At 42.8% G+C, this 15174-nt stretch overlaps 1 protein-coding gene across 1 annotated transcript in view; it reads left to right on the forward strand.

Moving 5' to 3' along the window:
- Positions 1-15174, forward strand: part of LOC143974633 (uncharacterized) — a 324397-nt gene that overhangs the window by 23763 nt on the left and 285460 nt on the right. The window contains exon 2 of the mRNA XM_077476224.1: positions 324-457. Within this exon, the coding sequence (XP_077332350.1) occupies positions 349-457 (109 nt within the window). The 5' untranslated portion in view covers positions 324-348. The remainder of the gene's footprint in view (positions 1-323; positions 458-15174) is intronic.

The raw sequence follows: 15174 nt of genomic DNA on the forward strand, positions 1-15174 counted from the left end.
AGAATTCCTGGGGATAAGCATGGGAGGAGACAAGACATATTGAGGACAGGAGGTCTTGGGAGGAGCAAAGAGGACACTTTGGGAGATATATTGAGACAAGATTAGGGATATAGCTTGGGCAGAATTGTAAATGGCTTTGTATGCTCTCATTATTTATAAATTTGATAATATTAGGAATTTTGAAAAATATGTGCTATGCTATGTGATATGCACTGATTGAGTTGAAAGGCTCAAATCAACATTCATCAATAACTTATTCACCCACTTATTCATCCTATGTGTAGTTACTAATTTTGGATGCCGGTATTTGTTGTTTATTTCAGAATTTTCGTAAAACTACGGCACACTATGGGTGCATATGCCAGTAACTTTCACAAGAGCGGAGGCAAAGTTCTCTTAGAGGAAATTGATCCTTCCCACCACAGTTGGATTACTGCACATGCTGAAACCTGCAAAAGTGAGTAGCATTCATATATATATGGGGTTGAAGCCCTTCAACCGAGAGGCCTCCCAGAACTAGCCAGCCCCGCTGTAGCCGTCAATTGGCTATAGCACGGTCGACAAGTGGGAGAGGCTTGCCCTCAGCTTAGTAAACATAACATATGAACCACATAAAAATGCCACAAGACTTACAACATAACATATACCTGAGGTGTGCCCTAGTCAGCTGGATGATATGCCAAAAAAGGGGCATACCAAAGGTAAGTAATTGATGATTGTGGAGAGAATGTGTTGAGAAGTGCCCTGAAAGGGGAATGGATGGGAGGGTACTGTGCACTGAAACCGACAAGGGCCACAAATGAGTGGTCTGCTTATTTAGCCCCCCAGTCTGCTTCCATAAATTCAGGACACCATACTGGCCTTCTTATATACACCTATACATGTATATATATATATATATATATATATATATATATATATATATATATATATATATATATATTCTCTCTAAACTAGACAATACTGTATATATGGTGATCAGTATTGCCATACAGAGTTATGTGATAATGAAAAGTAAAATTACCTTTTATTCTTGAATGATATTGAGGAGCAGTTGCCATATAAAATATTTTAATAAATGGACTGTTTAGAATATGGGCAGTCAGATTAGTCACTTTGCATCACAGAATATTTCAGAAAATGAGCATGAAGATCTTGAGGGTGACTATGACAATTGATGTGTTAAAGCGGGAGTCCGCCGTTTTTTTTTTTTTTTAAAAGCCAGCAGCAACAAATACTGCAGCTGCTGACTTTTAAAATAATGACACTTACCCGCCCAGCGCGCCCGCGATGTCGGCACCTGAAGCCGATCTCTCGATCGTCTCTCGGGTGCTGCTGCCGCCATCTTGGGTATGGGAATCAGGAAGTGGAGCCTTGCGGCTTCATTTCCCGGTTCCCTACTGCATATGCGCGAGTCGCGCTGCGCAATAAGGATGGTCCCCGCTGTCTCTGGGATCCGTGTGTTTCCCAGCAGACAGCGGGGGACCTTCGGAAAGGGGCGTAGATTCTGCGGAAAGGGGCGTAGCTTCTGCAGATATCTATGCCGGAAGTGGGTGCAGATACCTGTACTGTACAGTTACCTGCACCCCCCTCCCCCCTGAAAGGTGGCAATTGTGGCGCCGGAGGGGGGGAGGGTTCCAATGAGCGAAAGCTCCACTTTAGGGTGGAGCTCCGCTTTAAGTATACAGTTAGGGCCATATATATTTGGACACAGGGACAATTTTAACACTTTTGGCACTGTATGCTACCAGAATAAAATTAAAACAAAACAATCCAAATGAATTTGAAGTGCAGACTTTCAGCTTTAATTCAAGGGGTTGGACATAAATATCAAGTAAAACTTTTAGGAACTGAAACCATTTTTACACACAGTTCCCCCATTTTCAAGGGCTCAAATGTAATTGAACAGATGAATATTATCATAAATAAAATGCTATTTATTATTATTTAGTTGAGAATCCTTTACTGGTATTGACTGCCTGAAGTCTGGAACCCATGGACATTGCCAAAGACTGGGTTTCCTCCTTTCTGATGCTTTGCCAGGCTTGAACTGCAGCTGTCTTCAGTTTTTCTTTGTTCATGGGTCTTTCTGCCTTTAGTTTTGCCTGATTGTGATTGTCTGGACCATTGCAGAATATTCCACTTCTTTTCCTTCAAAAGCTCCTGGGTTGCTTTTGCAGTGTGTTTTGGATCATTGTCCATCGGTACTGTGAAGTGCCGTCCAATTAACTTTGCTGCATTTGGCTGAATCTGGGCTGACAGTATATCTCTAAACACTGCAGAATTCATCCTGCTGCTTCTGTCTTCTGTCACATCATCAATAAACACCAATGACCCAGTGCCACTGGAAGCCAAGCATGCCCATGCCATCACACTGCCTCCATCATGTTTTACAGATGAGGTCGTGTGCTTCTGATCATGAGCTGTTCCAAGCCTTCTCCGCACTTTTTTCTTCCCATTATTCTGGTACAGATTAATCTTAGTTTCATCTGTCCAAAGAATGCTTTTCCAAAACTGGTGTGGCTTTTTTAGATGTGTTTTGGCAAAGTCTATTCTGACTTTTCTATACTTCAGGCTTATGAATGGTTTGCACCTTTGTGGTGATCCCTCTGTATTTGCTCTCGTAAAGTATTCTCTTGATTGTAGACTTTGACAATGATACGCCCAACTCCTGGAGAGTGCCCTTCACTTGTCTGGATGTTGGGAATGGGTTTTTCTTTACCATAGAGAGGATCCTGCAATCATCCACCACTGTTGTCTTCCATTGACATCCAGGCCTTTTTTTGTTACTGAGCTCACCAGTGCATTCTTCTTTCCTCAGAATGTACCAAGCTGTTGATTTGACCACTCCTAATGTTGCTGCTATCTCCACAATGGATTTGTTCTTCTTTTTTGAAGCCTTACAATGGCCTGATTCACTTGCCTGGAGAGCTCCTTTGAAGGCATAATGTAGGTATACAGCAATAGACCTCCAGACCTTGTACCTGCTTAATTGATGAAGACATAACGAAGGAGTAGCCCATACCTGGCCATGAAACAGCTTTCAATTCAATTGTCCAATTACTTTTGGTCCCTTGAAAAAGGGGAGATGGCTATTCTTAAGAGCTGTTATTCCTAAACTCTTCCTCCAATTTGGAGAGTGTCCTTTACTTGTCTGGATGTTGAGAATGGGTTTTTCTTTACCATAAAGAGGATCCTGCAATCATCCACCCCTGTCATCTTCCATGAACGTCCAGGCCTTTTAATGTCGCTGAGCACACCAGTGAGTTTTTCATTCCTCAGAATGTACAAAACTGTTGATTTGGCCACTCCTAATGTTGCTGCTACTTCTCTGATGGATTTGTTTAATTTTTGAAGCCTTGCAATGGCCTGTTTCACTTGCATGGACAGCTCCTTTGAATGCATGATGCAGGTTCTCAGCAATAGATTCCAAATGCAAATACCACACTTAGAATCAACTCCAGACCTTTTACCTGCTTAATTGATGAAGAAATAATGAAGAAGTAACCCACACCTGACCATGAACCAGCTATTGATGCAATTATCCAATTACTTTTGGTCATTTGAAAAAGGAGATGGCTATTCTCAAGAGCTGTCATTCCTAAACCCTTCCTCTGATTTGGATGTACAGTGGATATAGAATGTCTACACACCCCTGTTGAAATGTCAGGTTTCTGTGATGTAAAAAAGAGACAAAGATAAATCATTTCAGAACTTTTTCCACCTTTAATGGGACTTATAAAATGTACAACTCGGTTGAACAACAAACTAAAATCTTTCAGGTGGAGGGAGGGGTAAAAATAAAAAAATTAACAAATATGGTTGCATAACTGTGAACACCCTTAAACAAATACTTTGTTGAAGCACCTTTTGATTTTATTACAGAACTCAGGTTTTTGAGGTATGAGTCTATCAGCATGACACATCTTCTTGACTTCTTCTTTGCAAAAACACCCAAAATCTGTCAGATTGTGAGGACATTTCCTGTGCACAGCCCTCTTCAGATCACCCCACAGATTTTCAATTGGACTCATGCCTGGGCTTTGTCTGGGCCATTCCAAACTTTAATCTTCTTCTGGTGAAGTTATTCCTTTGTTGATTTGGATGTATGCTTTGGTTTGTTCTCATGCTGAAAGATGAAGTTCCCCTTCATGTTCAGCTTTCTAGCAGAAGCCTGGAGGTTTTGTGCCAATATTGACTGGTATTTGGAACTGTTTATAATTCCCTCTACCTTGACTAAGGCCCCTGTTCCAGCTGAAAAAAACAGCCCCAAAGCATGATGCTACCACCACCATGCTTCATTGGTGGTATTGTGTTCTTTTAGTGATGTGCGGTGTTGTTTTTGCACCAAACATATCTTTTGGAATTATGGCCAAAAAGTTTATCCTTGGTTTCAGCAGACCATAATACATTTCCCCACATGCTTTTGGGAGACTTCAGATGTGTTTTTACAAAATTTAGTTGGGCTTGGATGTTTTTCTTTGTAAAAAAAAGGCTTGTCTTGTCACTTTACCACATAGCCCAGACATATGAAGAATACGGGAGATTGTTTGTCACATGTACCACACAGCCAGTACTTGCCAGATATCCATGCAGCTCCTTTAATGTTGCTATTGGCCTCTTGGCAGCCTCCCTGACCAGTTTTCTTCTCATCTTTTCATAAATTTCGGCAGGACGTCCAGTTCTTGGTAATGTCACTGTTGTGCGATATTTTCTCCACTTGATGATGACTGTCTTCACTGTTTTCCATGGTATATCTAATGCCTTGGAGATTCTTTTGTATTCTTCTCCTGACCGATACATTTTAACAATGAGATCCCTTTTTGAGGCTTTGGAAGCTTATTGTCATTGCCACTTTGAAAAGTATTGAGAGGACAGGTAGATTGTCCATCTATTATTAATTTAAATGAGAGAGCTATCTGACTATAAGCTGAAAGCTGAACTCTGGGTATGTAAAAAAAAGTATTCTTAAAAGGCTACAAAGGATATAAATCCATTTTGTGTGCACCTTTGCAAATTCAGATACCATATAAAATTAGCAGTGACATAATGACTATACTGAAGATAACATGTGCAGAAATATTATAGGCTGCCTGCAGAAAACTACAGGGCGGTGGACATAAGACCAGTCATCCTCAACCTGAAGGAGAGAGAGCAGCAGTGACCAGTCTTCATTATAGGAGACTCCTGTAAAAAGACAACATTGTGCACTGGATTACTGTGCAGATATGAAACAAATACACGCAGCACATCAGGTTTCAACATATGCCTCTTATATTGAGACAACACTTGATTATCCTGGAGTTTAGCTCTTAAATACACTGTCCCTATGTATAGAAGTGTTCTTACTTATATCTGTTCTTAGTTACTTAAATATACTGCCCATATTAAATGTAAACCACGGCATACCTCTTGCTATCCCTTCTAATGCCGCGTACACACCACTGGACTTTCCGGCAGATTAGGTCCGATGGAATCAGTCTGTCGGACAATCCAATCGTGTGTGGACTAATCTGATCATTTTTCATTTAAAAAAAACAGACGGACCCAGAAATAGAACATGTTTCGAATCTGTCCGACGGACTCAATTCCTATCGGGAAAACCGATGCAAGGGAAGCTATTGGCTACTGGCTATTGAACTTCCTTTTTTAGTCCCATCTTACGTCATCACGTTCAAAATGAACGGACTTTCGAACGGACTGAGGCCGCGTACACACGCGGGGACTGTTCGCTCAACTTTGTCCGCTGAACAGTGTTTCGGCAGACAGTCCGCTCGTGTGTGGGCTTTCAGCGGACAGTTTCAGCGGACAGTCTGCTGAACAAAGTTTTTCGGAAAACTCTGTTTCAGCGAACAGTCCCCTCGTGTGTAGGCTTGTTCGTCAAACTAAGTTCCGCGCATGCTCAGAAAGGATTTACACGCCGAAGTTTGCATTGCAGTGTATAGGACGTCGTATTTTTCCTCCCGTCGTACGTGCCGTTCACGTCATCGCGCACGGTTTCAGCGGACTGTTCGTTCGTCGTGTGTGGGCAAGTCCGTCCATGCTAATTTTGAGCGGACTGTCCGCTGAAACTGTTTGACGGACAAAGTTGAGCGAACAGTCCCCGCGTGTGTACGCGGCCTTAGTCTGTTCATGTGTGGCCAAGTTCGTTCGAAAAGTCCGTTGGAACTCCGCTGAAAGTCCGTCGGGAAGACCGCCGGACTTAGTTTGCCGGAAAGTCTGGTCATGTGTATGTGGCATAATGCCGCATACACACGATCAAACAATCGGGTGGAAAAGTCCGGCAAACTCAAGTCCGCTGGACAATCCCCCCGTGTGTAGCCTCCGGCGAATTTTTTTACCCGAAAGTACGGCGGACTTAGAAAGTAGTTTTGCACTCCAATCTTCCCGCCGGACTTGCATTTCGGCGGACAATCCGGCCGTGCGTATGCCAGTCCGCCGTACTTTTGAAATGAGCAGACTTTTCCCGCCCGGAGAAAAGTCCGCTCATTTTGAGCACGTCTCCAGTTAGGCGGGGTCCGCGAAGGATGCGTCGCTGGCCCCGCCACCTGGGATGGACTTAAAGGGGAACCCCAACGCAGAAAAAAACGGCGTGGGGGTCCCCCCCCAGGTCCACATCAGACCCTTGTCCGAGCACGCTACCCGGCCGGCCAGAAAAGGGGGGGAGAGCGAGCGCCCCCCCCTCCTGAGCCATACCAGGCCACGTGCCCTCAACATGGGGGGGCGCCTTGGGAAAGGGGGGGCCGCGCGGCCCCCCACCCCAAAGCACCTTGTCCCCATGTTGATGAGGACAAGGGCCTCTTCCCGACAACCCTGGCCGTTGGTTGTCGGGGTCTGCGGGCTTATCGGAATCCTGGAGACCCCTTTAATAAGGGTGCCCCCGGATACCGGCTCCCCACCCTATGTGAATGAGTATGGGGTACAATGTACCCCTACCCATTCACCTGTAAAATAAAGTTAAAAAAAACACAACACACAAGGGTTAAAATAGTTTATTGCACAGCACTGGGGGTCTTCCGTCTTCGGGGGTCTTCTCGCCGGACTCCTCCGCTATCTTCTTCTAGCTCTTTTACTAGCGGAGGAGCCCGGCTTTCTTCCTCGCCGCCGCCCTCTTCTTCTGACTTCGGGGGTCTTGTCCCCCTCTTCGGTTCTTCTGCCGGGCCACCGTGCCTTCCTCTAGCTCTTTTACAGGCGGTGGCCCGGTCTTCTGTCGCCGCTGTCGCCGCCACCTTCTGTTCCTCTCTTCTTCTCTTCAGATGTTGCCTCGTCGCATCCTCCGCTCACAATGGCACCAACGCGACATGCAGCGACTTATATAGGGACATCACCGGATGATGTCCCCGCCTATTATGTTGTCACAGTCCCAGCATCCCCCAAGCACTTTTTAGGACAGTAACTTGCAGAATCTTTTCTCTCTGTCAAATCTGTTTTCTCTGTCGAATATTTTCTCTATATAATCTTGGACTAATAGAGGTAAGGTTAGGCACATTCGACCACAGGTTCTATAGATACAGATTGTTATTGTCAGAGTCACGTTGAATCTCCTATTCTATATCGAACTGTTGTAACAACGAAAACGAAAATAAAGCATTTATTTATGTCGGATCTTTCGTTTTTCGGATTCTGTGCTTTCGTTATCGTTTGTCAAAACGAAAACGAAAATAGCTGAAATTCGAACGAAAATGCATTCGGACAAAAACGAATGCACATGTCTATGGTGAACACCTGCTGGCTCTTAGGCCGCGTACACACGGGCGGACTGTTCGCCCAACTTTGTCCGCTGAACAGTGTTTCAGCGGACAGTCCGCTCGTGTGTGGGCTTCAGCGGACAGTTTCAGCGGACAGTCTGACGAACAAAGTTTTTCGGAATTTCCGTAAGACTGTCCGCTGAAACTTGGTTTGAGCGGACAGTCCGCTCGTGTGTAGGCTTGTTCGGCAAACTAAGTCTCGCGCATGCTCAGAAAGAATTTACACGGCGAAGGTTGCATTGCAGTGTATCGGACTTCGAATTTCGAAGTAATATAGATTTTAGAAAAATGATAATCGGTCTGATAGTATCAAGATGGCACCACAGCGTGTGTAAGCATCAGTCCTCTCCCTTAAATATGTTGGCAATGACAGCACCCCTTACCCCACCATGGTCCCTCCTCCGATAATGAGCCACCGATCTGAACCATGTTGAATCGTTCTCTCTCTTATCAATGTCACCTCTGGCAGAAGCAACTGGCAGGCACCAAATCTAAGGTCAGATCACCCAGAATCAGAAGGGATGACAATGAACTCACACCGCATATCTGCTCAGCCAGTAAAAAATGAATTGCATAGCCCAAACTTGTAATAAGTAACAACAAATGCATTTAGCAATCAGTAAACAAAAAGTTATATCCCTCTGAGGCATATAAAAAACTCAATTCATAAACTCAACTCATAATTCACCCCAACTTCAAAAAAAATAATCACACGTACATAAAAACCAAATGGACCCAAAAAGCTATGGGGAGACACATTTCAAGACTACATCTACCCAGGGAACAAAAACAAAATAAAGAAAATATTTAATACTTACCGATCCCATCATGCACTCCACTGATCCTCGCTCTGTTGCAGGCAGGGCTAAAGCTTGCTGAATAATCTTCACAAACTCATACTTTTAGGGGTGCCAGGACCCAATCTTTACTTTTTGATTTAATCTGTAAGCCCCTGTACAGCAACAACTGAAATCGTCAGATGCTGAAGGTTCGCGCCCGATGTAGATCCACAACTGCTTACTATTCAAAATTCTTTAGAAATTTGTCCAGCAAGGAACAGCTATCTTTTAGTAAAATGGTACCCAATGATTCCTTTTATTTTCCCTCACTTGGAGAGATCTCCTATCACTTCCTGTTTTGAAAGGAAATCTCTCTAATGATGTAGACAGCACAACAATAAATCAATTAAAATAAAAAAAGTGGTTTTAGCTAAAAAAAAGAAACAAACCTGGGTGTAAATATCTCTTATTAAAGAGGATCTCCAGTTTTAACGACAAGAAAATAAAAGAATAAAAAAAAATCAGCAGCTACAAATACTGTAAGGCCGCGTACACACGGGCAGACTGTTCGCCCAACTTTGTCCGCTGAACAGTGTTTCAGCGGACAGTCCGCTCGTGTGTGGGCTTCAGCGGACAGTTTCAGCGGACAGTCTGACGAACAAAGTTTTTCGGAATTTCCGTAAGACTGTCCGCTGAAACTTGGTTTGAGCGGACAGTCCGCTCGTGTGTAGGCTTGTTCGGCAAACTAAGTCTCGCGCATGCTCAGAAAGAATTTACACGGCGAAGGTTGCATTGCAGTGTATCGGACTTCGAATTTCTCGTCCCGTCGTACGTGCCGTTCACGTCATCGCGCAAGTTTTCAGCGGACTGTTCGTTCGTCGTGTGTGGTCAAGTCCGTTCATGCTAATTTTGAACGGACTGTTTGTCAAACTGTTTGACGAACCTAGTTGGGCGGACAGTCCGCCCGTGTGTACGCGGCCTTAGACTCCGCGCACTGGGGAATCTCATGCTCTAGCTCCCAGTGTGATCTGTGTTGGTGCTCCAGTGGACCTGCTTTCCTAAACCACCCAGAGCTCCATCTGCAGCAGTCAATCGTAGTGTCCATTACCTTTGCGGTGCACTCCTGACCCCAATGGTGTGCATCTGTCATGTGTGATCAGTTATGACACCAGCCACTTGATGGTTTGACAGCTTGGTTGACAGCACAAACAAATGTGACAGTTTGCAATCCCGGCATGCCAGGAATTTAACTGTTTTTTGAAACTGGTAAATCAATGTATTTAGTTCCACTTAAGTATTTAAGAGCTGTACTTTAATCCTATTGATGGCTATCACAGTATACCACTTTACTAGTACATTTTTGTTATAACTTTTCCCAGATGTTTTTTAAATCCTTTCTATGGCAAAAAAATAACATATTGTACATATGAACATGCAAAGCAATGTGTAATAATGTTCAGGCTGCTCTTGTCTGTTGGCATGGCCCTCTGTGACAAATAACCCTGTGCGTTATTTGACAGAAATTTAGACATTCTTCCAAATGGAGCTATAGCATCAAACATTGCTCTAGCTGATTCCCTGCGATAAATAATGATTTGACAGTGAATGAGGATGCACTTAGCAAAGAAGGTTTTTCAGCCTCACATTTATCACTTTGAGAGAGGAATGACTAATCAAATGCTTAATTACCAAGTAACAAGGGGACATTAAAAAAGTGATAAATGCGAACATTTTCCAGAGAAACCTGTTCCTCTCTGTCCAATAACACCAGCTCAAAAGGAAAAATTGCATTTGTATTCATGTGCTAAGTTGTAAACTAGTGCTTTTATAGACAAAATCCTTCTCTTTCTGGTGATGCACTTCACTGATATCAAATTAGACGTCTCTCTAAACCAATAAACTGTGAAGGAGAATGAAGGTCCTGTATAGCTCTGGAACATCAGTTACAAAGTGGGGAAAAGTTAACACTTTATCAAGCACCTTAAATGTCCAGAATCATTAGCTACAGCCACAAAACAATGAAGTACCTTTAAATCAATGTGCACACACACACACACAGAAGAACGAAAAGTGCTGCAATAGGCTTTTCCGCAAAGTGTGCAGTTTTTGGTAAAAATGCTTACTCAGTTTTTTCAGTGAACAACATGACCAGTTTCTAAAAAAAAGAAAAAAATGTAGAAGCACTGAATGTGAGGAAAGTTGTTAGAAGTTTGAAACAAAAGGCTATTGTTATAGATACAATCTATTTGCTAGTGATTTAATTGTTTGAAGAAAAATGTGGGCAAATGAATGATGAATAGCTCTACAAACATATTTTAGAAATCTGATTTATAAAGTATTTTAATATATATTACCAGAATTTATTATTAGTACTGGTTATGCAACGCTGTACCCAAATAAAATGTATATAATTTTTTTTGCACAAATAGAGCTTTTTTTTGGTGGTATTTAATCACTACTGAGTTTTTTATTTTTATGATATAAAGGAAAAAAGACTAAAAAAACCTGAAAAAAAATATTTTTTTAATTTCTGATTTAAAATATATCCAATAAAAAAATGTAAATAATCAAATGCTGACAAATGTATAATTTTGCTTACACAGCAGCCTGCAAAGTATTGCATCATCAGTGGATGGTGGGTGCTAAGTCAGACTCCTGTACATTCTCCCTCTATGGGCTATCTGTTGGATCTTCTGTGACAGCAGCTGTATGGGAAAGGAACCCCCGCCTGCCTTCACAAGGGTGTAAGGTGCTCTGGGGGTGAGGGGAACATGTGTTGGAACATGTTACAAGTTTGAAGTTACTTCCGAAATACGGATGTAATATGTAACATGTTCAAAAGGTAAACGTATCCTTTAAACCGATGGCGACCAACCTACTCAAAAATGATTGGTTTGTTTAAGCAGAACTGAAGGCAAAGCTTTTTTTTTTTTCATTTTAGATTGTATAAGGGTGGGGTTTAACCGTGTCCATTTTTTTTTGTCATCTATGTTCCATTGGGGGAGAGTTCCCTTTACTTCCTGTCCTATGATCACAACAGGAAGTGAGATAGAAATCCCTGGTTGTCATTAGGGTCTGCAGAACTAGTGTTCCCTTTGAAAATTTTCCTTTCTATTCCTGCTCTTAAAATTTGAGATTTTCTTTTCACTTTTGGGGATAACAGTAACCAGGACAAATAGAAAGGGTGAATCTCCCTAACGGGGACACAGACAGTAATGAAAACCTGACATGGGTTCTACTCCCTCGCTATCTAAAGATAAAAAAAGCAGAAAATTGTTTCATACTTACCATAATTTAATTTTTCTGGTGCCTATCCATGGCAGCATACCTGCGACAAGCTCCGCCTTGGCTCCTCCCTCAGGACCATAGAATATTATAAAAGAAAAGGATTAGTGCACTCCCAGGATTCTACATAATATATCAGAAGCAGAAAACAACATACAGCCCAACTGAAGAAGGGGTTCCAGTCCCCTATTCCTGTACACCTTGTTAACCCCCTGGCGGTATTCCCGAGACACCAAAGCTATTTGCTACTAGCCGCAACGTAGTCCCATCGCAACGCACGAACGTCATCACGTTCTGAACGATCAGATTTTCCGACAACTTTGTCCGACCGTGTCTATGCAACACCACTTTCGGACAAAATCCGTCGGAAAAAATCAGACAGATCTTGTTGTCGGAATGTCTGACCGTCTGTACCAGGGCTTATAGTTTTTGAAACTATCGATGCTCCCGCTGAGACCACCGCATGTGGAAGGGAATTCCTCATACTTGTCGCTGTTATAGTAAAGAACCTTCTACGTAGTTTAAGGTTAAACCTCTTTTCTTATAATTTTAATTTGTGGCCACGTGTCTTGTTAAACTCCCTTCCCCAAAAAAGTTTTATCCCTATTGTGGGGTCACCAGTACGGTATTTATAAATTGAAGTAATTTCCCCTCTCCAGAGAGAATAAATTCAGTGCTCTCAACCTTTCCTCATAACTAATATCCTGAATAATAATATCCTCCAGACCCTTTATTCGCTTAGTTGCCCTTCTTTGTACTTGCTCAATTTCCAGTACATCCTTCCTGAGGACTGGTGCCCAGAACTAGACAGCATACTCTAGGTGCGGCCAGACCAGAGTCTTGTAGAGCAGGAGAATTATCGTTTTATCTCTGAAGTTGATCCCCTTTTTAATGCATGCCAATATTCTGTTTGCTTTTTTAGCAGTAGCTTGATAGTACTCTGATATCATCCATCAGAGTAAGCCTATGTTTCCACTATTGCGACCTGAAAGTCGCACGATTTTGCCACGATTTTAATGCAACTTGAAACAATGTCTGTGTATTCTTGAGGCCTATGGACCTCAAATCGCATCAAAGGGGACCAAAGTAGCGCAGGGACTACTCTAAAGTCGCTGTGACTTGAAAACACACAGATAAATGGCACTCATTGGAAATCATGGGGTATGACTTGTCATGCAACTCTGCATGACAAGTCGCACTAGTGGAAACTGAGCCGAAAGAAAGAAACCTGCTTCTTTTGAAATGGGAAGTACATCTTTTGACTACTCAGATGCAGTGTCTGCTTTCTTCCAGCCAATAACTGGCTTTACAGCCTGGACATAGACCTGAACTAGGAAAAATTTTAAGTCCAGGGCTGAGTTCTTCTGAGGTATCGTCTGAGGTAATGTAAAATTTGCCTCTATTCAAGATAGCCACCACGACCTCAGGCCAAACCGTGCATGTGCGGACCGGCGGCACTAGGACCTTTGCAGCCCGCCCGACTCAGCCTGGTCCGCCGAGCCGGCTCCTGACGTCCGAACATGTGCAGAGCGGGCAGGAAAATGCTGAGGGACTCAGAAAAGACGGTGCGAGGTGTGCGCCACCCACTATAGTAACCAGGAATGAAGGTACAATATTACAAGGAAGGGAAAGTGGTGGGGGAGGAAGAAAGCGAAAAAGAGAGAGAGGGACGCAAGGAAAGGAAAGCAAGAGAGAATGGGTGACAGGTGGGAGAAATTAAAAGGTTAAGGCTAAGTGAAAAATAGATATAGCTGCTTTCTCTGCTACAGGCTTGAGCAAATGCTAGTACAGTGCCTTGCGAAAGTATTCGGCCCCCTTGAACTTTTCAACCTTTTGCCACATTTCAGGCTTCAAACATAAAGATATAAAATGTTAATTTTTTGTGAAGAATCACCAACAAGTGGGACACAATTGTGAAGTAGAACGAAATCTATTTGATTTTTGAAACTTTTTTAACTAATAAAAAAATGAAAAGTGGGGTGTGCAAAATTATTCGGCCCCCTTGCGTTAATACTTTGTAGAGCCACCTTTTGCTGCGATTACAGCTGCAAGTCGCTTGGGGTATATCTCTATCAGTTTTGCACATCGAGAGACTGAAATTCTTGCCCATTCTTCCTTGCAAAACAGTTTGAGCTCAGTGAGGTTGGATGGAGAGCATTTGTGAACAGCAGTTTTCAGCTCTTTCCACAGATTCTCGATTGGATTCAGGTCTGGACTTTGACTTGGCCATTCTAACACCTGGATACGTTTATTTGTGAACCATTCCTTTGTAGATTTTGCTGTATGTTTGGGATCATTGTCTTGTTGGAAGATAAATCTCCGTCCCAGTTTCAGGTCTTTTGCAGACTCCAACAGGTTTTCATCCAGAATGGTCCTGTATTTGGCTGCATCCATCTTCCCCTCAATTTTAACCATCTTCTCTGTCCCTGCTGAAGAAAAGCAGGCCCAAACCATGATGCTGCCACCACCATGTTTGACAGTGGGGATGGTGTGTTGAGGGTGATGAGCTGTGTTGCTTTTACGCCAAACATATTGTTTTGCATTGTGGGCAAAAAGTTCGATTTTGGTTTCATCTGACCAGAGCACCTTCTTCCACATGTTTGGTGTGTCTCCCAGGTGGCTTGTGGCAAACTTTAGACGAGACTTTTTATGGATATCTTTGAGAAATGGCTTTCTTCTTGCCACTCTTCCATAAAGGCCAGATTTGTGCAGTGTACGACTGATTGTTGTCCTATGGACAGACTCTCCCTCCTCAGCTGTAGTTCTCTGCAGTTCATCCAGAGTGATCATGGGCCTCTTGGCTGCATCTCTGATCAGTCTTCTCCTTGTCTGAGCTGAAAGTTTAGAGGGACGGCCAGGTCTTGGTAGATTTGCAGTGGTCTGATACTCCTTCCATTTCAAAATGATCGCTTGCACAGTGCTCCTTGGGATGTTTAAAGCTTGGGAAATCTTTTTGTATCCAAATCCGGCTTTAAACTTCTCCACAACAGTATTATGGACCTGCCTGGTGTGTTCCTTGGTCTTCATGATGCTCTCTGCGCTTTCAACAGAACCCTGAGACTATCACAGAGCAGGTGCATTTATACAGAGACTTGATTACACGCAGGTGGATTCTATTTATCACCATCAGTCATTTAGGACAACATTGGATCATTCAGAGATCCTCGCTGAACTTCTGGAGTGAGTTTGCTGCACTGAAAGTAAAGGGGCCGAATAATTTTGCACGCACCACTTTTCAGTTTTTTATTTGCTAAAAAAGTTTAAAATATCCAATAGATTTCGTTCCACTTCACAATTGTGTCCCACTTGTTGGTGATTCTTCACAAAAAATTTAAATTTTATATCTTTATGTTTGAAGCCTG

The sequence above is a fragment of the Lithobates pipiens genome, unplaced genomic scaffold (assembly GCF_037356315.1).
Source record: "Lithobates pipiens isolate NorthernLeopardFrog02 unplaced genomic scaffold, aLitPip1_a1.2 Scaffold_13, whole genome shotgun sequence".
NCBI lineage: Eukaryota > Metazoa > Chordata > Amphibia > Anura > Ranidae > Lithobates > Lithobates pipiens.